Source organism: Aythya fuligula, chromosome Z (assembly GCF_009819795.1).
Source record: "Aythya fuligula isolate bAytFul2 chromosome Z, bAytFul2.pri, whole genome shotgun sequence".
In the NCBI taxonomy this organism is placed as follows: domain Eukaryota; kingdom Metazoa; phylum Chordata; class Aves; order Anseriformes; family Anatidae; genus Aythya; species Aythya fuligula.
In genome coordinates this window covers 25,681,058-25,707,888 of record NC_045593.1, presented here as the reverse complement: position 1 = coordinate 25,707,888, position 26,831 = coordinate 25,681,058, and the positions used below count along the sequence as shown (strand labels likewise).

General features: G+C 38.7%; 1 protein-coding gene across 1 annotated transcript; it reads right to left on the bottom strand.

Annotated features, from left to right (window-relative positions):
- Positions 1 to 2,639: 2,639 nt before the first annotated feature.
- WDR41 (WD repeat domain 41) lies at positions 2,640 to 23,065 on the bottom strand. The gene is made up of 13 exons (XM_032206681.1): positions 22,969 to 23,065; positions 19,479 to 19,594; positions 15,586 to 15,634; positions 13,660 to 13,791; positions 13,236 to 13,298; positions 12,632 to 12,743; positions 11,764 to 11,826; positions 10,451 to 10,561; positions 9,113 to 9,297; positions 6,490 to 6,611; positions 5,443 to 5,531; positions 3,861 to 3,994; positions 2,640 to 3,214 (listed from the first exon to the last, which is right to left on the bottom strand). The coding sequence occupies exons 1-13, from the start codon at positions 23,017 to 23,019 to the stop codon at positions 3,062 to 3,064; spliced, it is 1,380 nt and encodes a 459-aa protein (XP_032062572.1). The 5' UTR covers positions 23,020 to 23,065; the 3' UTR covers positions 2,640 to 3,061.
- Positions 23,066 to 26,831: the final 3,766 nt, after the last annotated feature.

Below are 26,831 nucleotides of genomic sequence, written 5' to 3'. Positions count from 1 at the left end.
GAAGATCACATCAACTGGCTTCCCTGGGTCAACTAGATGGGTAACCTTGTCATAAAAGGAAGTTAAGGTAGTTAAACAGGACTTTCCCTTTGTGAGCCCATGTTGGCTATGACCAATGACAAAGTGACAATGACAAAGGACACTAGATGGAAGTACAATTTCTAACCTGGTCTCCAATTCTGCTCACTGCACTTATCAGCGAGTGTCAAATTCTTATTTAACCAGAGTCAGCCAGTATCGCCCTACAGTGTTCATCGTTACTCTCAAAGTTCATGTGAAAAACAACTGTTCAATTCTTTCAACACAAAGAACTCTAAAGGAGGAGTCCCTTAGGAGATCTATTACCAACAACGCCTAAGAACAATGGCACTTTTGGTAGATATAAATATTTATACATGCATGTAGGACTATTTAAGACTGAATTACATCCCTGTAAAATGCACAATGAGTTTTGTGACTAGAACTGTTCAGTGAAATAAGTTTGTATCTGTACCAGGCATTCACTCAAAAGCAGTCACATAAAGATGAAATAGTTCTCATGGTAAAGGGAGAAAAGGTAATAAAAGATGATGTTCATCCATTCTAGTTGTAATTGATGATAGCAGTAGCCTCTCAAAAAAAAGAACAAGAAAGTTTTATAAGCTTTCACTGTAAAGTTTTAGTAACAACATATATACACACTTTATGAACAACTAAATTATTTCCCAGTGGAAATGAGGAAAAAAAAAAGCCAGAGAAGCTGCTCTCCCCCAGTTTGTACCTTTCACAGAGTAGCTAAAAACACAACACTTGCCAGTGAAGACCAGCTAAAACAATGCATTAGATAGAGACCAATGGGCAGACCTGATGAACTGGTATTGTCTACTTTTCTTTCTTCCTCTAACCCTTGGTGTAACTTCATATGCAAAAATTCTATGAAAACTTTTTTTTTTTTTGGTAGAAATTTAACTATGAGCCATCAGTGACTAAAGTCTTTCAGACTTCAGGTGTTAAGAAATAAATTACATAAAGCAGAATCACAGAATCATCTAGGTTGGAAGAGACCTCCAAGATCACCAAGTCCAACCTCTGACCTAACACCAACAAGTCCTCCACTAAACCATATCCCTAAGCTCTACATCTAAACGTCTTTTGAAGACTTCCAGGGATGGTGACTCCACCACTTCCCTGGGCAGCCTGTTCCAATGTCTAACAACCCTTTCAGTAAAGAAGTTCTTCCTAACATCCAACCTAAACCTCCCCTGGTACAATTTCAGCCCATTCCCCCTCGTCCTGTCACCAGGCACATGGGAGAACAGACCAACCCCCACCTCACTACTGCCTCCTTTAAGGTACCTGTAAAGAGCAATAAGGTCGCCCCTGAGCCTCCTCTTCTCCAGGCTGAACAAGCCCAGCTCCCTCAGCCGCTCCTCGTAGGACTTGTTCTCCAGGCCCCTCACCAGCTTCGTCGCCCTTCTCTGCACCCGCTCAAGCACCTCGATGTCCTTCTTGTAGCGAGGGGCCCAAAACTGAACACAGTACTCGAGGTGCGGCCTCACCAGAGCTGAGTACAGGGGGACGATCACCTCCCTAGCCCTGCTGGTCACACCGTTCCTGATACAAGCCAGGATGCCGTTGGCCTTCTTGGCCACCTGAGCACACTGCTGGCTCATATTCAGCCGACTATCCACCATCACTCCCAGGTCCTTCTCTGCCTGGCAGCTCTCCAACCATTCCTCTCCCAGCCTGTAGCTCTGCTTGGGGTTATTGCGCCCCAGGTGCAGGACCCGGCACTTGGCCTTGTTGAACTTCATGCAGTTGGCCTCAGCCCATCGGTGCAGCCTATCCAGATCCTCCTGCAGAGCCTTCTTGAGCAGATTGACACATGCATGTATCTTGGTGTCATCTGCAAATTTACTGAGGGTGCACTCGATCCCCTCATCCAGATCATCGATAAAGATATGTAAGAGGGCTGGCCCCAGTACTGAGCCCTGGGGAATGCCATTAGTAACCGGCCTCCAACTGGACTTGGCTCCATTCACCACGACTCTTTGGGCCCGGCTATCCAGCCAGTTTCTAACCCAATGAAGCGTGCGCCAGTCCAAGCCATGAGCAGCCAGTTTCTTGAGAAGAATGCTGTGGGAGACGGTGTCAAAAGCCTTGCTGAAGTCAAGGTAGACCACATCCACAGCCTTTCCCTCATCCACCCAGCGCGTCACTTTGTCATAGAAGGAGATCAGGTTCATCAAGCAGGACCTGCCTTTCATAAACCCATGCTGACTGGGCCTGATCGCCTGCTTGCCCTGCAAGTGCCGTGTGATGACTCTCAGGAGAATCTGCTCCATGAGCTTCCCTGGCACTGAGGTCAAACTGACAGGCCTATAGTTCCCCGGGTCTGCCCTCTGGCCCTTGTAGATGGGCGTCACATTTGCTAGCTGCCAGTCAACTGGGACCTCCCCCGATAGCCAGGACTGCTGATAAATGATGGACAGTGGCTTGGCCAGCTCCTCTGCCAGTTCTCTCAGTACCCTCGGGTGGATCCCATCCAGCCCCATCGACTTGCGTACATCCAACTGCTGTAGCAGGTCAACAACCATTTCCTCATGGATTATGAGGACCACATTCTGCTCCCCACCCCCTTCCACCAGCTCAGGGTAAATAAAAAAAAAAAAAAGCAGAAAGCCTTCCGTTCATTCTTGTGCCTCTTTTCCACACAGAGCACTGTGGAATAGCTCCAGCTGCTTCAGTTATCACCCAGCTAAGTATTTTTAACAACTCTTAATTTTGACATCCACCCATGAATTTTTTAAACATTAGGAATAATACTAGAAACTATTTAATGAGTTGTCGTTATCTTCAGTCGTTTAAGGGAACACCATTTCTGCTGACAGATAAAGCCAAGTAAGTTTCAACATGCAAAATTCTCCTTTGAGAAGAGTAGTAGCCATAAAAATTCCAATATAATACATGACATTAAGTGTAAACCTTATTGATAGTCACATTTCCAGTAGCTCAGAGTTTCCTTTACACTCACATTTAATGCACATCCAGTTTATGGATATTTAGCCTGTATTCAAGCTATTTAAAATTTGAGCTGCAAATCACCATTCTGTGCCAATTTTTGAAATAACGTTAAACTCCGTAGTCTAGATTCCCGTTCACCATCCTTCCACAAGATAATGAGGTGGTCAGCAGAGCATGTAACCAGTCCCAGTTCACCAAAGTACAGGAACATCTGCAAGAAAACCATTACTATTAGCATGGTATTCACATGATATTGTCAGCTGGCTTAAACATTCAGTGTAAAGCTGGACTAAACAAGTACATGTATCTGAAATGGTTCTGTTTGAACATTAGGTATCCAAAATTATAGCATATACTTTCTGTATGTTTGAGATGTCATGAAATGCCACATTAGGCTAAAATTCCTGAATAGTTTTCATTTTTCTATAAGCCTATGTTTAGATTGCAAACTTAAGATGAAATTTGGAACAAACATAGAGTTCCCAGTTGTAGTGTTTGCAGACTACAAAAAAAAACAATATGCCACCAGATTTTCTGTGGTTTTTACACGTACACCTATAGACACAATCCTCACGCATCAGTCATTGTTTGAGTTCTCATTAGAACTGTAATTTACTGTTTTCACACTGTGCTATATATACCACATAACCAATGTGCACATTTACTGGTCACCTCGTTTCTGGTGAAGTTAGAAGGACCTAAAACCCAGTTATCCCACACAACTCCACAGTGTGACAAACATATTCCCAGCCTCCAGAGCCAGACAGCCGAAAAGTTACAGCTGCTTACGGAATATTTTGAAAATTACATCAGTAAATGGAATTCACTTTTTCTTCTTCTTACTAAAGCTGACCAACCTGCACAGCTGATGAATGACCGATCAAATCACCAACCAGCTCCAAAAAATGCATAGTTGTGTTCTCCTGTGTCTTCTTAGCAGCTTGGTTTGCCTGTTTGTTTGCCCTTCCGAATCCCCACATGTTGAAAAATCCTGGGGGTTGGGAGGGGAAGAAACAGCTTTTATTTTGGAAAAAAAAAAAAAAATCACGTAAGATGTGTATCTTCTAGCTAAGAAGAGAACTATGGGAGTCAGTTAAAATCTAAAAGCAGGACAGTCTGCATGGCAAAATAACAGAAGCATTTTACTGCACAGCATTTCTGCATCAGAGTTATTCATCCTGAGGGTGGAGGGAAGCATAGGTACTTTGACTCTCGTTCTTACTTGCAATATGGCAAATATTAAACTACTCATCTGAACAAGATGATATGTGCATTTAGCAGGAAAAACAGGAAATGCTTAAATGAACTAACTATTCAGGGAAGGCAGATGCAGGACCATAATGCTCTGTCTTCCTAAATTGACTAGCTGTCTCTTGTCCTCAGAAGAGGGACAAGACGTGCCAATCTTTTCCCTGCATGTCCTGCACTAATGCGTTGATTACTGCATAGAGGTAGCAAGTAAGTTTCTGGTATTGTTCATTTGTACAAACTGTCCACTGACTTCTCCTTCAGATAATTCCACAAGAAAACACTTATCTGTGCCCCAGCACATGAACAGCCGGGCAGACTAAATACATCACCAAAATCACTCACAGCTCTAATAAAAATATTTGAGAAGGGAGAATCCAGGTTGGATGGGGCTCTGAGTAACCTGGTCCCTTCCTGGGAGGTGTCCCTGCCCATGGAAAGGAGGTTAGAATTACATGATCTTTAAGGTCCCTTCTCAAAACTATTCTACACTCTATGAGAATAATCCATGAGAAAATAGCTCCTTACTGTTCCCAATCCTTAATACCAATTATGTTGTACAGACCACCTCTCCAAACCCACAACTACCAGTACCAAGGGAAGCTGCTGGCCTGGTCAAAGAGAAGCAAGCACTAAGCAAGCAGTGCCTATGCTTAGGAAAACTGCTTCCTAAAATAATAGCAAGTAGCCCTGACGACTGCAACTAGAATGCAAGTGAGGTTGGGTACAGTCTCCAAGTGAGTGCCAATGTCCCTGCAAGTTCAAGGAGAATTTGTGTGTGTGTGTGTGTCGGCTGCTCATTTTCAAGTTTGCCTTTAGCTTTCCTCTTAAGATCTTGCAACTACTTACTCTTGCCTGGTAGGGTACCCAGTACAAGCAGAAGTGGATCAAAGTTTCCAAGGAGACGTAATAATTTTTCACCAGCTAATACAACAGGAAACCCTAGATAAGGTTTATGGCCCATAACTGCTTCAGAGGACCTTCTAAATTCTCAAATCAGACCTTGGAGGGCTTGTATGCCTGATGTCTTCTCTAGTTTCCCTCCCACACCTGTCTCAGTTGTTTGAACATATTGACTTTATCGCTTCTTGCAAAGCCTTCAGAAGCCTCTCTACACCTGTATAGAGTTCCCTGCTTTTCCTCTTCTAAATGCTCTTTTCACCCCACCTCCCAGCCCCACTATAGACAAACCTGTTGGGACTGGTTCAGCTGGCACCTGCTGCTTTTCTCGGAGCTCCCAAATGCGAACACTGCCATCTTCTGAACAGGATATCAGCTGCCTGTCAAAACAGTTGATAAGCAACACTAGCATGGATACTTATCTGCACAAGTCACCTGGTGAAGTTTTTATAAAAGACACAGGAAGTTTGTCAGGTGTCTCTCCTATGTAGCAGGACATCCAGATGTTCCATACAAAATAAACTATTTGTAACAGGACAAAATATAATGAACTTGCAAAATAGGTGGAAAATAAACACATTTTAAAACACATTTTTAAAAATAAGTACCACTCTAAAATGAAATACACATCTAGACTCTGCAAACAAAGGCACACAGACTGACTTTCACTAAGCAAAACCATATTTTTTACATATGGAAAAATAACAAAAAAGTCCTTTTCGTTACATATAAACAATATAGAATAGTGCATGCATTTACAAGATCAAGACCCTAATTTTTAGCTTCTACTACATTTTTGCTTCATAGACCAAGACTATAAAAGGATCTAAAAATACTACGATTGGATTATTAACAAGTTGTTCATTTTATTTTCACGAATTTCTAACTTAGCTGTCACAAATAAGTTCAAGCCAGAAATTCAACACTAATGAGCAAAGGCTTGAAGTTATTATTTTGTGTTAAAACATTTAGACAGTGCTGAAATATTAAATGAAAAATATTTTCTGAATCTGCCATAGGTCTTTGCTTTGTAGAAGCAACATGACGTTAAGCTGTACTTTCACAATGCAGACAAAAGTGTGTTTGAGTCTGATTTGCAAATAGCCAACACATTTTACTTACAGTCTGTGCATCAAGCATAGATTAGAGTTGTTTCACATTGAATTACAATTATTTATTTTCAAAAACTAATCAACAAGCTCTACATTATGAAAACAGATCAAACTAAAGATCAAGTCCCTGCCCTAGAAATTAGATGCAGCTTTGCAGACTGTATCTAGCCACCCTTCCAAATTTTGCATTTCTTTATTGCATGATAAAACGTATCATGACTTGTACCTGTTTGGAAGCTTCTCAATGTGCAGTACAGAGGAGTCATGAGCAGTTCTCTGGCAGGCAATCACACGCTTCATTTGAAGATTATATACGTATATGCCTTTCCCAACAGCAGCAAACACACACTGGAAAGAAAATTCAATGGAACAACTTACAAAAACAGACACTGAAATATCACCCTGCATGTTATTGATTTCCAGCAGTGCTATGATGTCATCTTGTCAACATTATCTGGCTAGTTTCTGTCCTCATGTTACTGCTTTATGACTTACAGAAACAAGTTATAGAAAAAAAATATAGATTTTTTTGTGGAAATGAGAGAAACCCATCTACATTCTACGCAATTATTTCATTTCTGTATTTTCATCTTATACTTTACAGTATAAATAGAAACCAAGAATACCAATATATTAAAACATTTCTACAATTAAACATTCTTATATTAAAATAATAATCAATGTTTTGACAAACTCTTGTTTTATCACAGAAATTCCTGAGAATTCAGGAAGCTGTTCTGTGGTTTTGGCTTTTTTTTTTTTTTTTTTTTTTTTTTTTTAATTTATCTGGAGGTTCACACAGGAGTCTTGCCCAAGGGCATGGGCTCCACTAAGAGAAGTGTAGAAAAAGAACTCTCTCACAGAAAGGTATTACAATACTGTGAAGAGCTGGAAGGATTTTACATTCAATGCTCTCCTTCAGCAAAGCACAACAAAGTGCAACTTTGAACATACAATAGCTCAATGCTCTGTCCAATTACATTTTTCTTCTCATGTACACCCGTGTTGGGAGATCTGATACCTCTGAAATTAAGCACAGATTTCTAATAGCATTCTGACAAATCAAGGAGAAAATGCTAACCCCATTTTTATTCTTTTCCTAGTTTTGTGAAAAGGTCAATTCAATGTCCTTTCCACATCACTCTTTCACTCCTACATCTCAGCCTTTTCTCCTTTTGTCTTCCACTTTGAGACAGGTTCTTTAGTTTTATATAACATTTTAACTCTTGAAAAGGTGCTCTTCACAGATCATGTTTCTTTTTACACAAACCTTGGCAAAACCCTGGCCATGTTCAACCCCATGAAAATAACAGATGAGGAAGAAATGAACTGTAAACTGATCTTAACTGGGAAGTTAAAAACACACATATACATATTAGGATAGCAGATACACTCCTCAGTATTGCCAAACCTTTACCAACCCATTTCCTTCTGAATGATGCTATGCCTACAAGCCCAGTAACAAATGAAACAAGTTCTTCTCTATCTACCTAACTACCACGCCTGCCAACAAGGTACCTTGACAGACAGATCTCCCCTAAATGCACATTCTCTTTCAGGATGTAGTACCACCTTTCCTTCATGTAGTCTGAAATTCTGCAGCAATTTGTGTTTAGTTCAGTTCCACGAATGCAAGAAAGTCCTCAATAACCTCAGTTTCCATCCCATTCAATGTTCTTAACTACTTCTGAACTACTTCTCAAAATTCCTTTTCCCTCGTAGACCCTATCTTGTGTAGCTTTCAAGCAATGAGTCAATGGTTTGAATGAAGCTCAATCACAGAACTTCTCATGAACAGGACTGACGTTTACTCTTTCAGGACTAAAGCACCCACAAAAAAAAAGAAGAAAAAAAAAAAAAAAAAAAAAAAAAAAACAGGAAATCCTACCTTTAAAGACATTAAAGACAACTACACTTACTTTCCCTCATCCCCATTCAATGTTTCTTTTTCTTTTTTTTTTTTTTTTTTTTTTTGGGGGGGGGGGAACCCTCTTTTCATAAACATACAAGTACCTCAAGTGACTACTTGGCCCTCAGACTATGTTGGGGCTTTTCCACAGCTTTTATTCTGTTTTAGCTCACGTCTTTGAATCTATTTCCAGGAATTTCTTTCTTAATAATTACTCAGTAATGCACATACAGGCTCCAGAACAGAATTCCACTGTACCACAACAATGAAACATCTTTTCTTTTCCCATTAATAGTTGGTACATTTCACAAACATAAATAATCCAAGAATTTTACTGCTGAAGCAACAATACCGCTGCACAATAACTGGGTTCTGCCTGAGTATTCTGACTGAACACTCCTAGGACAACTCCTAAGTATGATTACAGGAGACTAATACATTTTGGACCCATCTTTGTGCTATTCCCAATTAAGTATAGCCTGCCTGAACAAAAGCAGTGATATTTATTTACTTCTGTACACCTGCACATGCCAATTCTTTGATTCATTCCACAGTGCTCTTAGCTGTAACTGTTCAAGAGATGCATTATTTTGGAAGCTGCATGTTCAGAACCATGGCACACAAAATACATATGCCATTGCAACGCATTCTCTTATTTTTCTAGTGGTACTTTAAACAGGTAATAAATTTTCATTTGTTAGTCAAAAAAGCTGTTATGTTAGCTCCAACACCACCTGCACCTTACAACCTTCAGTTACCTCAATGATTAAAATTTTGTATAAAAACTGCTGATTGCATAAATACAGCTGTGTACATTTTAAAGAAGCTTTTTTCTGTTACTTAGAACAACAACCAAACTAAAAATGCAAAGCACTCAGATTTCTATGGTAAGGTCATGCTAGCTCACTTGAAATAGTATACTCAGTTTAAAGCTTTTTACCTCCTCATCACATGTTAAGTGTTGAACTGAAGTTTCATTTGGACTTTGGGATAACTTTATTTCTGTCTGTGAATCTGGATGGACAGAGGAGTCCCAGAAGTTGCACTCAGAAGCTTGCTTTGTCCAGTCAATTGCATCCCAAACTATTAACTCACCCACATGTGAACCTGTCACAAAAGTCAAATCTATAGGGGAAAAAAAGAAACACACAGAAATCATACTATATAAAATAATACATCCATTTCACACAACGTCAGAACCCTGTAGAGTAAGAGAGCTCATGTTAAGAGTGAAGCTACATAAAATGTACAGTTAGTAACTGACAGAACAAACTGAGTTTGTTCTCACTCTTTGAGAAGATACTCATTTGATCACTTAGAATAGCTTAGGTGATCAAAAGGAGATGAGATCTCTCCTGTAAAATTTTAACTACCATAGAGAATATTTATCAGACACAAGGCACAGTATGGCAAAAGCAAGGATCACCACCAGAAGTGTGTACAAATATTTGAAATTCATGCTGCCTATATGTAAAAACCTTCTATTCATTGGATAAGTTTATCAGTACCTCTCAGACACAGCAAACCATGTCTCAGCCTCAACCAGAAACACTAATGAGAAACGAAACAGATGAATTCATGGAAAGACTGAAATAACTGCTCATGTTTTGTTCTGTTTTTTTTGTTTGTTTGTTTGTTTTGGTTTTTTTTTAATCACACATGGAAAGGAATTGCTTCAGAATACTTAAAACAGGTAGAATATTGTCTTTTTCTGCCCATTATTAACTGAATCCAAGTTTTCTTCTTTCCAGCTTCTTACAATCTCTATACCACAGATCCCATGCAACAGACAGGCCAACAAAAGAAGACAAAGGACAAATATCCACTCTCTATCACAGTGGGAATACTTTGTCCTGGGCTCAGAGGGAACTCCAAAAAAAAAAAAACATAAAAAAAACAAACAGAGGAGACAACAAAGTAAAAGGGATGGGTACCTCCAGTCTTTGCCTAGACAAAGCTTCAGATCTGCCATGATGAGCAGCACAGATTGCACCACCATCTTCCAAAGCTTGTAAATAATGTACCTAGGTGCCAGCCTATATCTGCTTATCTTTTGAGCTTTTTCTGAATCATAACCTTCCTGGCTTCATTTCACCATTAATCCTTAAATAAAGCCGTTATATTTTCACATTTCACTACCTTCACAGCTACACAGAAGGTTCAGCTACTATTTTTGAAGTTTCGTTACAGTTATTTGTTTGGTCCCAACGAAAACTGCATAGTTGAAATATCCCACCGCTAACTAACAGAACAAGTAATACTGTAAAACCCCTCTTACCATTGACACTGACCAATGACAAGATGTTATCATGATGGTCAACAAGGCGTTTTACTTCAAGGATATTCCAACCTTCAGACTTATCACTGGAAGCAATCAACCTAAAAATGACTTCCAAGATAGAGAGAAATTGTCTAAGTAAGCTTTATCATTTATCAGAGTAAAATATAGATAGGCTTAAGTAAAACACATCATTTTCAGACAGACTCAAATTAATGAACATTAAAAATGAGTCAGTGCAAGATCTGCAAAGCTACTTATGACCATCTCTTTAACTGCTTTTCTTATAACACACAAAATTGGAATAATTTATTACAGTGTTATTCTTCAGGTCTCTAGTTACAGCCACTGTAGAATAAAACATTTTAACCTAGCAACTTTGAAATTGAGAAAGTTGGTCAACATCAGAAGTTGTAGAAAGCAGAAGTGAAAAGCGTTAGATAGCTTTATTGATACGTAAGCTAAAAGAGAAACATTTGTCTTTAAGACTTATCTGACTGAAAACTATTATTCAAAAATACGCAACAGTATCTAATGAGGCAAACAAAACTTCCAGGGATTACGACTTTCTTTTAACCAGTCTTGATATTTCTTTATGCTAACTCAAGGGCATTTCTGAAGATCTATGGGAACTTCAGAAGGAAGTTTACATTGTATACCTAAGTCTAAATACAAGAAGACCATTTTTAATTTGCTCCTGATTCTTTGATCAGAATTTTTATCTACTGTTTTGTGAACTCAGTGCTATGCTTTTTCTCTTGAAACCTTTTCTATATTTTGAAATTTCAATACTTTCATAAAATACTCTTAGTAAGAAACTCCCTACCAACAGCTAGCAGATGATTTAGTGTTTGCATACCTAGAAAAGCCTGTCTCCTAAGTGAACATCAGAAACTATCACATTGTCTCATTATAGGTCTGCATATTATTTCATTGGCAATATTGCACGGTCTTGATCTTGGGATACAGAGGCTGTAGGGAAGCCTAGTATTTAGCAGCTCTGAAAACGAGTTGCAAACTTTCTCCAGGACAAATGTTGATATCCACAATCAGATCTAGACAGATGACTTTAACAGTAGGAACAAAGAATTGAGAAAAAAATTATCGTGGCAGATCTCAATGAAATTCCTGAAGGAGATCAGTACTGTCTGCTTTATTGTCACATTAGGGGAAAAGGAGGAAGATCGCTAATCGCACCTTGGTACCACTCACTTGTCCAATACAATTCCAGCAGTGTGCTCTTTACAGATATCTCTGATGAACAGTCAATGACAGAGGAACATGAAGACTTAACATAAAAGCAATATACTCACTTAGTTCTTTGCCAACAGCAGCCGCAACACAATTTTTAGGCAATTCAACCAAAGTACTAATACCTTTGAAAAAAAAAAAAAAAAAGAAAAGAAAAGGGAGAAAACATTTATTGTATTTATTGACCAGAATAAAATACAGTTAACTGATACATCAGAAGTTATTAACAGAATAAAAACATAACTCACTAAGTCAAACAGCACTGGAAGTGAATAGATTACCTCACATGGAGGCAGAGGCAGGAGGTTTGGTCCAGAATATAGCAGAATTCTGAACACTGAACTTGAAATAGGAGTGGAAGCTGGGAACCAATAATCTTTTTATTTTAAGTAGGGCTGAGATGTCTATGTCCTAATACAGCCAATATTAAGGATACTGTGGTAATTATTGAGACTCTAAACACATGCAGAGCTAAACTTTAATAAGTATACTTATTAAAGTTATTATTAAAGTAAAGGTACTGATACTACCACAGTAGAAATATTAATTTCTCTCCTTCCCAGAGAAAGCAAGCAAAGGATCACCCCCCACTACAGCAAGCATGTATAAATCAGTAACTAAGGTCTGTAATATACCAAGTTAATCGGAACACACATTATTGTAAAATATTATAAATACAATGTTATAAAATTGTAAAAATATTACAGTTACTGAGATTTGACATACTCTAAAATTCACACAGCACAGGAGATTAAAAGCAGTCTTAATTTTGAAATGGCTGAGTTTGACATTTGAAAAAAAAAAAAAGAGGCTCTAATACATAATGTTATCATTAGAATTAAAGAGAATTTGTCAAGTTGGTTTTGCATCATTATACAGATCCATTTTACTTGCACTTTAACAGCTATAATGAGTCATTTACATTTTTACCTGCATCAGTAAGATGACTGGTCTTACACAAGAGATCTAATTTTCGGTTCCAAACACATAGATCACTCCCTCCAGACAACCATACATCCAGTCTTTGAAGAACTGTCAAACACTGCAGAACAAAAATCAGATATATGTCCCCTGCAAAAGTTCTACAGGGAATTTTTCAATGAAATTATCATGATCTTTAGTGGAATAAAGCTGTAAGTACTAAGAAATGCAGTATTAAAGTGTTAATTTCTTGAGAAGTAAAGAATTAACTACACATTGCTTTTTTTCCAGCAACAATGCAAAACCTAATTTTTCAATGAATCTTTCTAACAGCATTCAAGAACTAGTTTGACTGTAGGTTGCTTTATCCAATCCAGTAATAAAACTAAGCCATAAAATGACCTTTATTCTATAGACTTTCAAAAAGAAAATCAAGGTACTAAGAGTTCCAAAAAGAAACTACAATTTGTGCCTAATTCTCAGTCATTCACTAAGTCACTCACTTAAACCAAATACTGCTGCTCATTTTAATGCACCTGTCCATATGTCTCACGATCCATACAGAAAAGATTGCACACAACAGACTGACCAGTCTAGGGTTTCCTTGGCTTACCTTTACTGTAGAATGGAAACATGACACTTTTTGAACCTGTCTGCCAGTAGTGCAGTCCCAAACCTGACTTAATTCATTAAGGAAGACAAAACAATATTATATACTATAAATGTAACTGCTGCGTTCTTAATTAAATGAAAGTTTGGGATATAAGAATGTGGGGAGACAGTCTTACAAATCCTGATAGCCTTTTCAATATTTGGCCAAAATTACAAATTAATAATGGCCTCTCATGACCATGGATCATTATTCTAGTAGGGCTTACATCTGATTAGATTGCACTAGAATTCTTCTAGCCGCAATTATACCTACTGAATATTATCAGCCAATAAATTTAAACAACCTGCAGCCTGTGTCAATGCTAGCAGTAAAAACAAACAAACAAAAACATTTTTTTTTTAATCCTCTCCAGATCTAAGGATACAATAACTGTTTTATCAGCTGATGCTGTTAAAATCAAATTACTTTTTTCTTTGGAAGCATCTGATGAAGAAAATGGAGCTATAGCTGTAATTTTTTGTGTATGTCCATGAAGTTCAAAAAGTTTCTCTCCAGTCTGAAACATAAAAACAGAGGAAATTAAGGGTAAAATTTGGAAAATACCTACTGTAACACATGACATAGGTGCCAAACTACTTCTGAAAGCAAGAACTTCTAGGAGTCTAATATCCCAATTTCACAATCAAGTGTGGATTTAATTCTTCACTAGACCTTTGACACACTTCAAGATCTTACCTTAACAACGTATTAAGTATAAATACAAATAGTGCTACATAATAAAAGTTACCATAAGTGTAAAAAGTCTCTGGAAGCACTTAAAAAACTGTATATCATACTAATTTCACTTTAATGGAAATACTGGCCATTCATCCTATTTAACCAATACTATAGTAACTCTGATTTTTTGACAAAGCCTCTCTTAGAAAAAGTAATTTTTAACTTATTTGAAAAAGTTAATCTATCTTTACAGCAAGCACAGTACTGTCAATTTGCTGATAGATTTATTTACATTATCTATAGTTTTACGCTGGTGGTTTGCAGCTACTTCTGCTCCATTTAGTTAGATAGCAGAACCTAACAAATATTCAGAAGCATATTGGTGCTTCAATCATGCAACTAAAATACAGGGTAGTTACAACACAGAAGTGTAAAGAAATTAAATTAAATTAAATTTTAAATTAAAACTACAGAAAGATTTGTTTAAACAAAAATGTAATGAAGATCCTACAGAACCAGGAAATAGAACTCTGTTCCTAAATGAGTTCTACATCTATAAACTGCTGACATCTCTAAGTACATATATACTCACATACGTGTTTGAATATTCAGAAATTATCTCCTTTTCCAAATTGCAGAATCATAAGAGGCCTTCAGCAAAGCACTAACAGAAACCACTCAAAAGAGACAAAGAGTTTCCAGTTCCTCCTTCCTTATTTTAAATTTACACGACCATGTAACATAAATTCTTCAGAATGTTTCCACAAAAGTTTACAATCTGAGATTTCTGTCTTCCTTAACTAGGATGCTTGATATTTACAGTTTAGTCAGTACATTATGCCCCCCTTTTCAATTTCCTAATGAGCATCCTAATGAGCTTGCATACTAAGACTCCTTGTGTAAGACTAATGCTCATCCCTTCTCAGTAATTTTGTCAATGATATGGAGACATAGAGCAGAGGAGTACAAAGGTGGTTATCATACTCACAGCACATTTTCCATGATAATTCTTTTATCTTAGAAGGTTTTCAAAAACTATAATAAGATTTTTATCACTGCAAGCAAGTAAGGCCTGGTTTTGGCACTATGTGAAATGTTTAACTTTCACGGACTTTGATGTCTTTCCAATGCAGTTTTGCATTAGCTCTCCATTTAGTCTCTTCAGTTATACTGCAAACAGTTATTGCAAATAAAGCTTCTAAGAGATAGTTAAAATTAAAATAGATACATAAGCCTTGTGAGCCCAGGGACCTTGCTACATATTTATTGTTTCCACGTTCAGCATCTTCACATTTACAGTGAAGACCCAAGACATTTTAAATGAAGCATTAGTCACAAATTCATACATACTATACATACTTCTGCTTTCATGTCCATATTTCATCCCTGGTATCTGTAAAAACGTTACGCCTTCCCAATACACTTTAATTTTTAATTTTTTTCTCACATTTACTTTCTTAGCTCTTCTTTGCAAGTGATGACAGACTCCCTCCAACTTTTACATTTTCAAATAGCAGTTCTGATTTGAAACCATACCGCAGTTCTTTTTCACTAATAGGCAATTCTAACTCCTCAACCTTTACCCTTTCTGAAACACCCATGCTACCCTTCCCCCCCCCCAAAAAAAGCCAACCTGAGCATTCCACAGAAATATGATTCCATCATCCCCTGCAGATGCAAACCTGATAAGGGGGGGGAAAAAAAAAATAATATTGAATACAGAATAATGTAATGGAACAGAAGAAAAACAGCTACATAAGAAAAATATTTATAGAATAATATTTATATGGTATTGTACTCTGATATAAAGAATAAATACATAAATATATATCCATAGATCCCAACTAGTTTCTAGTTTTTAAATTCAAATCTTGAAGTCGGGACATAATGTCAACACATACTTAATAAAGAACAAAGTTTAAGAATTGCAAGACATATTACTATAAATAGAAGTCCACTTTACAGAACCAATTCTCTTGTTTATTAATGATAGATCTTACATACTCAGTAACACTACACCTTAAAACCAAATACTACCAGTCAGAGCCAACTGACTGCAAGACATCAAAGAAATTACAAATCACAGGTTGAGTTCAGCACAGGAATAGAGGAGCCAAGTTTCTACTATGACACAAGTGGCTTAAGAAACTTGCAAAGGACCTACATTTTTGGTGCTAAATGTAGCTTTTGGTAAAAATGCAGCTGAAGAGTGCACCACAGAATTGAAAAATAGTAATTTTATTTTTAGTGTTATGACTGCTAAATTCACATTAACAGAATCTGACCTAAACTCAATCTTTTCCCCAAGCTGGAGTGAGTATCTGTAAGTATCTTCCTACATTTGCATCTTTATCAACGCCACAGCTACACTGAAGCTGTAGCAAACATATCAGCTTTCCCAGTAAAGATGTAATATGCGTTAAGAAACCTTAAACCAGAAGTAAAATCTTCCACAGAAAATTGAATTCAGTTGTTAGTTGCAAATACATGTGCCTTCTATTTTTTCCTTTTGTTTTAAGCCTTTGACAAGAGTTGAACAGTTAAGACACCGATAACTAAGACGTGTATTGTATGCAAGAAAGTCATGAAGTTATATCAACTACATTTTTTTTTTTATGTAGCTGTGAATGGTTTCATTAACTGAAAAAAGTCCTTTCTTTTAGACTCTTACTTTGCAGTTATGATGTTTGTGAAATTTGCTGAAAGATTAAGTTTTCTATCATAAAGCTGCATTCCCTTCCACCCCACTTCCTTTCCTCATTTTTTTTGTTAAAAAGTGCCAACTGTACTTTTCCCACATCTTTTATTTTACATCCAATCATGTCTCTTTAAAAAGGTCCAAGCAAAAAACAACCTTTCATGCACATCTCTGATAACAATAATTTCTTATCTTTACTTGCCATTTAGCTGAACTACACCTTGTTTTGTCACAAGGTCAAGAACTTGCTATATTAAGACTCTCACATTTCAGCAAGACCCCTTTTATTACAGTTCCTTTCTTGACTAAAGTTGGAACTGTGTGTCACTTCACAAATTCTGAGAGAAAACTGGTGTTTGAAAGAAGGTACAAGTATGAATCATCAGCACACAAGTTCAATGAAGCCCTGTTTTGTATTTTTCCTCTTCTTCACCTAACTAGGGTTTCTGTCTAAGTATAGAAGTATATTGTGGAGTCTGTTATCCTACAGATACACCCTGTTCATGAAAGTGGCGTTTCATGGGTCACCTGATTCTTTTCCAGTCATGATCACCATCCTCTATAACCTTGTCTGCTTCCTGACAGAGCTAGGAATGGTCAAATGAGCAAGCAAGAAAGCTATTCTTAAAATGTTTTATGAACTCTGTTTAGTTTAATGTGTCAAATGCTAGAGTATTACATGCAATTTTATCTCAGTCCATTTTTTGGAAGACTCTTGCTGAGGCTTAGCCTTCTTCAGTGATCTTCCAATCAATACAACCCTCACTTCATGTTCAAAAAGTACAAGAAAAGAGAAGAAAAAAAAAAACCAGCTTTCTGTTACATTTATACAGGATTTATTTAGTATCTTCAAAAACCAATCTGAGAAAATTTTCCACTCACTGGTTTTAGCTGAGCCACTGAGAAAACAAGAAAATCCTTCTGCAAAATTCTCAATAAGATGATATTATCTAAAGACCTGAAGCGTGAAACTTGGCTTACAACAGTTGACAAAAAACACACAATGGAATAGCTGCAGATACTAAATAAAAACATTTCAGAAGCTGAGTAACAATACTAATTTTATTGAAAAGAACCAAGTGAAAAATATTATCAGATGCTTAACAATCCATAAACTACCATATTCTTCATAAATAAACCTTTGAATTACTGTCCAGTGAAGCGACTCTATTAAACTCCTCAAACTCTCAGAATATTAACCAGCTATGCAACTTACTTCTTATCCGTATGCTCCTTCATAACCTATCTTCAATGTAGCCATTCAGGCCTTAGCTTGATACTGATTACTATTAGTTTAGCTTCAATAATTTACCTGTTACATACAATGCTGCCCAAAATAGTACAATATTTCTTTACATCAGAAAATGCCTGCAGTCTAAGAATACTCTGGTATTTCAATAAAGACCAAGCAGATTATTCATTGTCTGTTTTCAGAAAGGTATAATCTGAAGAAAGTTTATTTTAGCAACTTCTCTGAAAAGAGAAGGATGTGGGAAAGATCACAACAATATTCCATTTTTACATGAATCTTCCGGTGGATTATTTTAATGTAAAAATAAATTTTATGGAAATGCATACAACTTTTATGGTATATGTTTATGGCATTAAGACTAAAAACTGAAAAGCTCAGAATTTATATACATCTTGGAAATTATGTATCCTGTAGATAAATATTTATACAGAATGCCTGCTGGATATAGCATGGTTATAGCCTGCTGGATATAGAATCCTGCGAGGATATAGCATGGTTAAGAGTTTGGTTTAAATTTGTGTAGTACATTGAAGAGCATGTTAGACATATCCTTTTGTTCCTCATCCATACAAGATAACAAATTACTGCGGCTCCTTAACAAAGAGTCTCCTGACTACTACTTATGTTCTTAGTTCTCAGAGGTTTCCATTTAATTTTCCATGTCAGACAAGAGTCACTATGCTTATTGACTAAAAGCTTCACAACCTCACTTTAAGGTAGTTAATTATCTTCTCTCTTTCAGGATTAGGTTAAATGAGAGAGCATGTAAGGTTAATTTTACACTAACATAAAAGTATCTTATCTCATTCTCCTAGTCACACTTCCAAAGTGACAACGGTAAATCTAATGACTACCTCTGTCTCATAATCAGTTTTCCAGTCTTTAGATGACTCCTTCCTCAGAATTTGCAGGAATGTTGTAACTAGTTACAAGGAACTAAGACAGAACAGACAACGACTGTCAGGGAATGTACAAAAAATGCACAAAGCTAAAAACTGGACAAGTAAAACAAATGAACTGTATGGTTTCAAAGAAGTACAGCAAGTTGAAAAATGGGAAATTGGAGGAGGTATGTCTAATTGCCATATTACATATCTTGAATTTTAGTAGGTAGGCATTCTGCACAGAATTAAAGCACTGAAAATTTCAAGATTGGAGAACTTCAGAAAAAAGTTCATCAAGCACAGCTTAAGTGAATTAAGCACTAGAGTTTCAGAAGAAAGTATAACAACCACACAGCTTTAGGCAGTACTAAAAAAGCAGTTTACATTCCTTTGTAAAAGAAGGTGAAATAACAGCTGTCCAAAGCTCATTTGGACAAGTTCATTTGTTTGGAACAAATCAAGAAGCATAACTCCATCAACATTCTCTTCTCATAAAAGTACAACTTACAAAAGATGCCAGAAGATGTAATAACGTAGTAAAAAAAGTGTTCACCCCTTGCCTTTTTAATTCCAGTCTTTTCCCACCCTCCCCCAGCAAAAACAGAAAACTAAAAATATGTCTATGTTTTCATAAGTATTCTCCAAAGTGTTCCTAAGAATGTTATAAAACAACTTGGAATGCAATTTCATACCTGCAATCATCTATTTGTACTAGAAATCGTACTATATCTTGATGACCTTTCAACACAAGGAGCTCCGTGTAAGGATTTTGTATTTGTTCTTCACCAATGGTCTGTACAGATGATTTCTAAAATTAAAAAAAAAAAAAAAAAAAAAAAAAAGCGAATTTATTTTGTACTGACATAATTATTTTCATCAGGTCTTTGTAATGTTTATCAATCTACATTTAGACTCCTACTTAAGTGTATAGATATACGTGAAGTTAAATTAGGTTTCTGAAATTTAATTTTGCTTTAATGAAAATCATTACAAAGGATCATTTCTTATTATTTCCAGTTAATGATATCCTTCTACAGCATGTATTTCAAATCATAACATACCATTTTCTGTTTAAAAAATATTTTGTACTGCTTTAATCATTGATACACCAACATGAAAATCCAATTTAGGCTCCAGCTATCTTGTGGAGCCAACTTCAGAACTCTGTACATACACATTCAAATTTTCATTAAATTACACATCCTCCTGGGAGGTTTGTGAACTTCTCATGTCTTTCATCTATGATTCAAATTTAAAATTCTATATAATCCTATATTATCCCAATACCTTGAAAGTAAGTGTGAATAATGCTGTTCTGTTACATAATATATAAATCATCCACTGGTACTCTGTTCATGAAATACCAAAGGCAACAGCTTAGAAAAATACAGAGAACAATTAATCATTTTATAGAACAGCATCTGCAATTACCCCAACTAGACTATTAATTAAAAGTACTATCAATCACTTGGAGCAAGCTGATCACCAGGCAGGGTCAACAAAACATTGTATAGGACTGCAGTTTCAAGGTATCATAGTTCTGCTAATCTCAATCATCAGTTTGTTTCAATATAGGACAATATTTTTGTGTTTATGGTCTTCTGCATTCTGAAACAACTTGCTATTAGACGTAGTTTTTTTTTTTTAAATGCATATAGGTATACCTAAGTAGAAACTCAGTGGCAGAACTCTCCTGCTATCCTTCCTTTCTTACTTCTAGGATTGTCTATAATTCAAAGACATCCACAGAAACTACATGGTAAAACTGCAATTACTGAACACTGTAGCAGAAATGAGAAGTAATGCTACATGAGAAACAAACATATCTGCAGGAACGTCAATATTTTCTTGTAGGAGTAATATTTTTTTTTCCTATTGCTTCTGTATTGTTACTATGATGCTGTATTTCACAAATTAAGAATGACAAAATTGATAAGGAAGGAAGGAAATCTGTGTTTATATTTAAAATGAAGAGGTTGTCAAAATGCTAGATCTCGTGATTTCATCTTGGTTTTGTGTTATCTGATGCATTTCATGAAGCAACTGTTCCTCATTTTAAGCAATTATGTGAGAATAGCAGGTCCAATTTAGAATAATGCAAGTATAGTCCTCATAGTTATAAAGAAAAGTTGGACAATTATGGAAACTATGCGTTCAGCTGTCAAAAGCAAATCAAAACATCCCTTAAAAGAATTCCAGCATTCTAAAAATTCTGAGAAATCTCAGTAGCACTTAACAGCTGACATAAGCACTGCAGTGGTTAGAAGACTTCCATTTCTTCACTTACTAACAGAAATATAAATTCACAAAACAATTGCAACACTACTTTGAAAAAGTCATAACTTGTAACATTCACATCCTAATTCTATACCCTGGCATTCTTCCTCTTCATTATAAGACAGTGATACTTCTTTTGAACCTGTCTAACCTTATTTTTTTTTAATTCTGTTCTAAGAATGCCTGTGAATATTGACAGGTACCGTGCTGCAATGTGTTACAGAGAACAACAAAACAACATTTTTTTCCTCCAGTTCTTTCACATAACAAGCCATTCTCTCCTCAGATGCTCATTAGTATTTTCTTGTGTTAGATTACATGTGCATTCTTTCTCTAAAGCAGACTGTTTAGTAAACATTATTTATTAATAGAACTTGCAGCAATACCAAGTTTTTAGAAGAGAAAAATTAGATTCAGATGCTAACGGAATCTATTTCCAACTTGAAGTTTTTCATGCAGGACTTGTAATCACAACTACAATAATTGGTAAAATAACACAATGCTCAACTTAATTTCAGAGCTTCATATAAAGCTAGTGATTTGAAGCATTTAAAGGTTGTATTTTCTAAAGCAACTTACCAAAAAATATGGGTACGAAAGTATATAGGCATCTCTCCGTACTTACCACGTAGCACAATAAACCATCTTACATGGACTAGGATGCCGCTGCAGTTAAGACTATTTCCATTACCTGAGCTAGTCAGCTTACAACATATATCATGGCCATCAACTCAAGAGCTTCAGAAGCTTAACTCTAAAAGATTTTCAATTCCATAGTAAAGCAAGAAATGGGTAACGAGAAATTTATGTTTCCAGAATTTAAAATCAAAAACCTTTCCTGGAGGTTACTATTTGCTCAGCACGCTGTCAGACCTGGCCTCTTCGCGACTGACTGACTGAAGCCGTAGCACATGAAATGAACATAATCAGTCCATAGGCTACTACTCACTCTTTGGGACTTCCTCATCTATACTATAAGAGCACAGAAAGAATGAATGGCTACAGAGACTATCTTTAGGTGAAACCATTTTCCAAAACTCAAAAAAGGATTTTTAGGGCAAATCCTTACAAATATTTATTTTTCAGTTTTTCACAGAGAACCAAAACACCATTGTTCAGCAAATGGAATGAGTATTGCTACCAGCTTCATGCTCATTATGCTTAATGCTCATGCTTTATCAAATGACTGTGTAATTAAAACACTGCTGAAGTTTAAACTTTGGAGAGGAACAAACACCAGTGGAGCTTTCTAGCGTAGAATGCTATTATTTATTTCCTGTCTTCTTTTTAAGAAATGCTGCACGCTAAGTTGATAAATACAACCATAATACAAACAGCGTTTTGGCTGATGACACAGGTCAGTGCCATTCCTGACACAACACGCTGGTATGAACTCAAATTTCTGTTGAAGTAAATACTGGTGTTTCAAGCTGCTTGTGATACTGCCATGGCTTGCTCACGTACAGAAGCTGAAGAACTGCTTCCTCATACCCGTCTGGTTTACAAAGGGATTCATTAGAAGAACACCAGTAACTGCTAATTAACTCCTGTTAAGTCCAACCTAAGAAATCCAGCAGACTCGGGGACAAGGGAACTGCGACGCCGTCTCCTTCACACCCAGGGAAGGCACCGTGAGGGACGCCTGAGCTCAGCGCCCCACGTACGGACGAGAAACCGAGGAGAGAAGCTGGAAGCAGGGCAGAAATCACCCGGGCTGCACCAGCAACGAGCCTCCGCCCCAAACCCTCTATCGACAGGGGGAGCCCAGGGCAGGGCTCACAGTGCTTGGCCCACCGGCACCCAGCGGGCAGCGCCGGGCCGAGCTCAGCCAGCCCGCCCGCCCCGCCAACGGCCCTAACGGCCATAACGGCCCCAACGGTCCCCCGGCGCCGCCCCCCGCCCTACCTCGGCCAGGCCCTGCGGCTCGCGGCCGCCCCCGATCAGCCAGCGCAGCATCGCGGCGCCACGGCACGGCACGGCCCGGCCCGGCACGGCACGGCACGGCACGGCGCTGAGGGAAAGGCCGCCTCAATCGAGCCCCGCGCCCGCGCCCGGGGGGGGAGGCGTGAGCAATCCAGCGCCGAGCGCGGATGGGGGCGGTGTTGAGGTGGAGGGAGGCGGCGGGTCGGTGCCGCCTGGGGGGCGGACATTAAAATAAATAAATAAATAAATACATACATACATACATACATACATACATGCATACATAAATAAAGTGTTTTCCTTCACGAGCGCCTCGTGTGTCGTCCTTTCGCTTTCAGGGGGAAATTTATGACAGAGAGGAACAATCCCGTTTCGTCCTGACCCTCTTGTCTGTTCCTCAACGCAAAATAAATAAATAAATAAATAAATAAATAAAAATAAATCCCATGTATAACAGTCTTCCCTTGGCTACCCTCATTCCCCTCTGCTGAGCCTCCCTCAGGTCCACGATGCCCGTGTCGAATGCAGGCACAAATGCCCTATGTGGCCTTCGAAACACAGCTGTCCTGTCAGGTTAAACCCAGCGGCCCCAACCATCCACGATCCTGCCCCTCACCTGTCCTCGTTGGCAGCCCTTCTGGGTCTCAGGCACATGTGAGGTGAGATCACAGAACCCAACCCAAGCCAAAAGGCTTCGCAAACCGTGTTCTTGAGCAGACGCAGGTAATGGAGAGACCTCCAATGTGTGCAAACCCATCTGCACAGGCGCTACCTTGTGCCCCCCAGCACCACACTCCACTTGTTGCCTGTTGCCCAGATTGATCAGCACCACACAGTACCATCAGACATACCTGAGGCTGCCAGAATGCCTGCAGGTAATGCAGGAATGCACCAGGAGGTAATGGTGGTAATAGGTACCTTAAAGGAGGCTGTAGCGAGGTGGGGGTTGGTCTGTTCTCCCATGTGCCTGGTGACAGGATGAGGGGGAATGGGCTAAAGTTGCACCAGGGGAGGTTTAGGTTGGATATTAGGAAAAACTTCTTTACCAAAAGGGTTGTTAGGCATTGGAATGGGCTGCTCAGGAAAGTGGTCGTCACCATCCCTGGAGGTCTTTAAAAGACGTTTAGATGTAGAGCTCAGTGATATGGTTTAGTGGAGGACTGGTTAGTGTTAGGTCAGAGGTTGGACTCGGTGATCTTGGAGGTCTCTTCCAACCTAGACGATTCTGTGATTCTGTGATTCACTCAAACCCCAACCTCCAGCAGTGGCCAACCTGCATCTGGAAACTGCGGTTAGGTCTAGGGTGAAATGCCGCTGTGTCGACATGTTTGACACACATGGGTGGCACGCAGCCTGTATATTGCCATTGCATACCTTCTGTGAATTCTTTGCAACTTCTCAGCAAACTAAAGCTGATCACCACCATATACGAGTTTGAAAGTAGGATATGTTCACTCCTCCTTTAGCATAATTCTGCTCTTCTACTTAGTCACTGCAAAGCTCCTGCCATTTCAAAGGTGCTATTCCTAAAGACTAAGGGCACAGCCACTGGGATTACTTTGCGACTGCAGCTATGTCTGCCAGGATTTCCATGGTAATATTTTCTAATCACCAATATGATCTATGACAGTCTCCCTAAATAATTTGGTATCCTCTCCAAACTGGCAAATATTGACTTGTTTCATTGCAGCTAATTGATTGAAAGGAAGCACTGCAGAACATAACACTACATACAGTTGTATGAGCTGTAATCCTCAAATATCCATACCCAACACTCCCTCCACACTCCTCCCTGCCACCCCAACCCCCCAAAGAGAAAGAGAGAGAGAGAGAGAAGAAAGTACTTGAAAAAGTAGAAGCAGGGGAATGAAGCTTATTCAAAATAGCAACATGTGTGAGGATCTTCTTTCATCTTTAATGCAGTGAGGAGAATACATTCCTCATCTTCACTTTTACTTTCCACCATTTTAACTTACCTGCCTATTTTAACTTATGTTGCTGTATCACTATTCACACATCTTGAAGGGGCAAGATCGAAAAAACACTGAAAGGAAACCCATGCTGTGCAACGTTGTGTGGACAAATACAGAGCCTTGAACTTCATGGCAGCCAGTCTAGACAGTTGTAGATGTTGCACAGTCTTTGCAAAGACTGCAATGGAATACATTCTTCAAACCACGAGATGGAAGCACTCCAGGTTTCTGTGCGGTACAAATAGACCCAAAAGCCTTGCAAGGCTTTGGTGGACTTCAGGAGAGTGCCTTTTGTCTTGCTTATTAAATCTGACTTCAGAACTCTGCTTCTGAGAATCTTTGAAACCCTCCATTAAATGAACAACACAGCCTGCTTCCAGCTCTTTTAATCCATTTTCCGTTTCTCTATCTTTGTATGTTGTAGGAGTTTCAGTGTACCTTTTTTTAAAACTCTCTTTCAATCTAAAAAAAAAAAAAAAAAAAGTGTTGGTTTTTGGTTCAGGATTTTCTGGGGGTTCTGCATGGTATTCCAGACATATAACATATTGTACAATTTCTGGAAGCAGAAACATTTTCTCTATTTCCCAGAGCAGTTTGTATAAATACTGTGTTTGTAGTGATGTCTAGATAATGAGTGTACTCCACTAGTGTATCCTAGTTGCCAGGCTGAGATGCACTGTCTTCTTAAGTTTAATGGCTTATTGCTGTCAAATGTTGCCTTTTGGTGGAAGGTTCTGTTAAACAATATGAGAATGATGATCAGTTTGAAGATGTCTGCCATAGAATCATTAAGGTTGGAAAAGACCTCTAAGATCATCTGGTTCAACCATCACCCTACTACCCCACGAAACCATATCCCTAGGTGCCAGGTCCAACCTTTCCTTGAACACCCTCAAGGACACTGATGCTACCACCTCCCTGGGCAATCCACTCCAATGCCTGACTGCTCTTTCTGACGAGAAATGTCTCCTCATTTCCAACCTAAACCTCCCCTGGCGCAACTTGAGGCCATTCCCGCTAGTCCTATCACTAGTTACCTGTGAGAAGAGGCCAACCCCAGCCCCCCACACCTTCCTTTCAGGTAGCTGTATAGAGCAATAAGGTCTGCCCTGAGCCTCCTCTTCTCCAGACTAAACAATCCCAGCTCCCTCAGCTGCTCGTCACAGGACTCTTGCTCCAGGTCCTTCACCAGCTTTGTAGCCTTTCTCTGGACATGATCCAGGGCCTTGAAGTCCTTCTTGTAGTGAGGGGCCCAAAGCTGAACACAGCACTCGAGGTGCGGCCTCACCAGAGCAGAGTACAGGGTGATGATCGCGTCCCTGCTCCTGCCGGCTGCACTATTCCTGATACACCTGGGCACACTGCCAGCTCATGTTCAGGCGAGCATCAACCAACATCCCCAGATCCTTTTCCTCTGCACAGCTTTCCAGCCACCCTGCCCCAGGCCTGTAGCGCGGCATGGGGTTGTTGTGGTCAAAGTGCAGGACCCGGCACTTAGCCAAGTTGAACCTCATCCCATTGGCCTCTGCCCATTGACCCAACCTGTCCAGGTCCCTCTGCAGGGCCTTCCTGCCCTCCAGCAGATCGACAGTTCCCACCAACTTGGTGTCATCTGAGAACTTAACCAAGGGTACGCTCAATCCCCTCATCTATATCATCAATAAAGATATCAAACAGGATGTGCCCCAACACCATCTCCTGGGGAACTCCACTGGTGACCGGTCACCAGCTGGATTTCACGCCATTCACCACCACTCTCTGGGCCCAGCCATCCAGACAGTTTTCAATCCAGCTAAGAGTGTGCCTGTCCAGGCCATGGGCTGCCAGCTTCTTCAGGAGAAGACTGTGCGGGACCGTGTCAAAGGCTTTGCT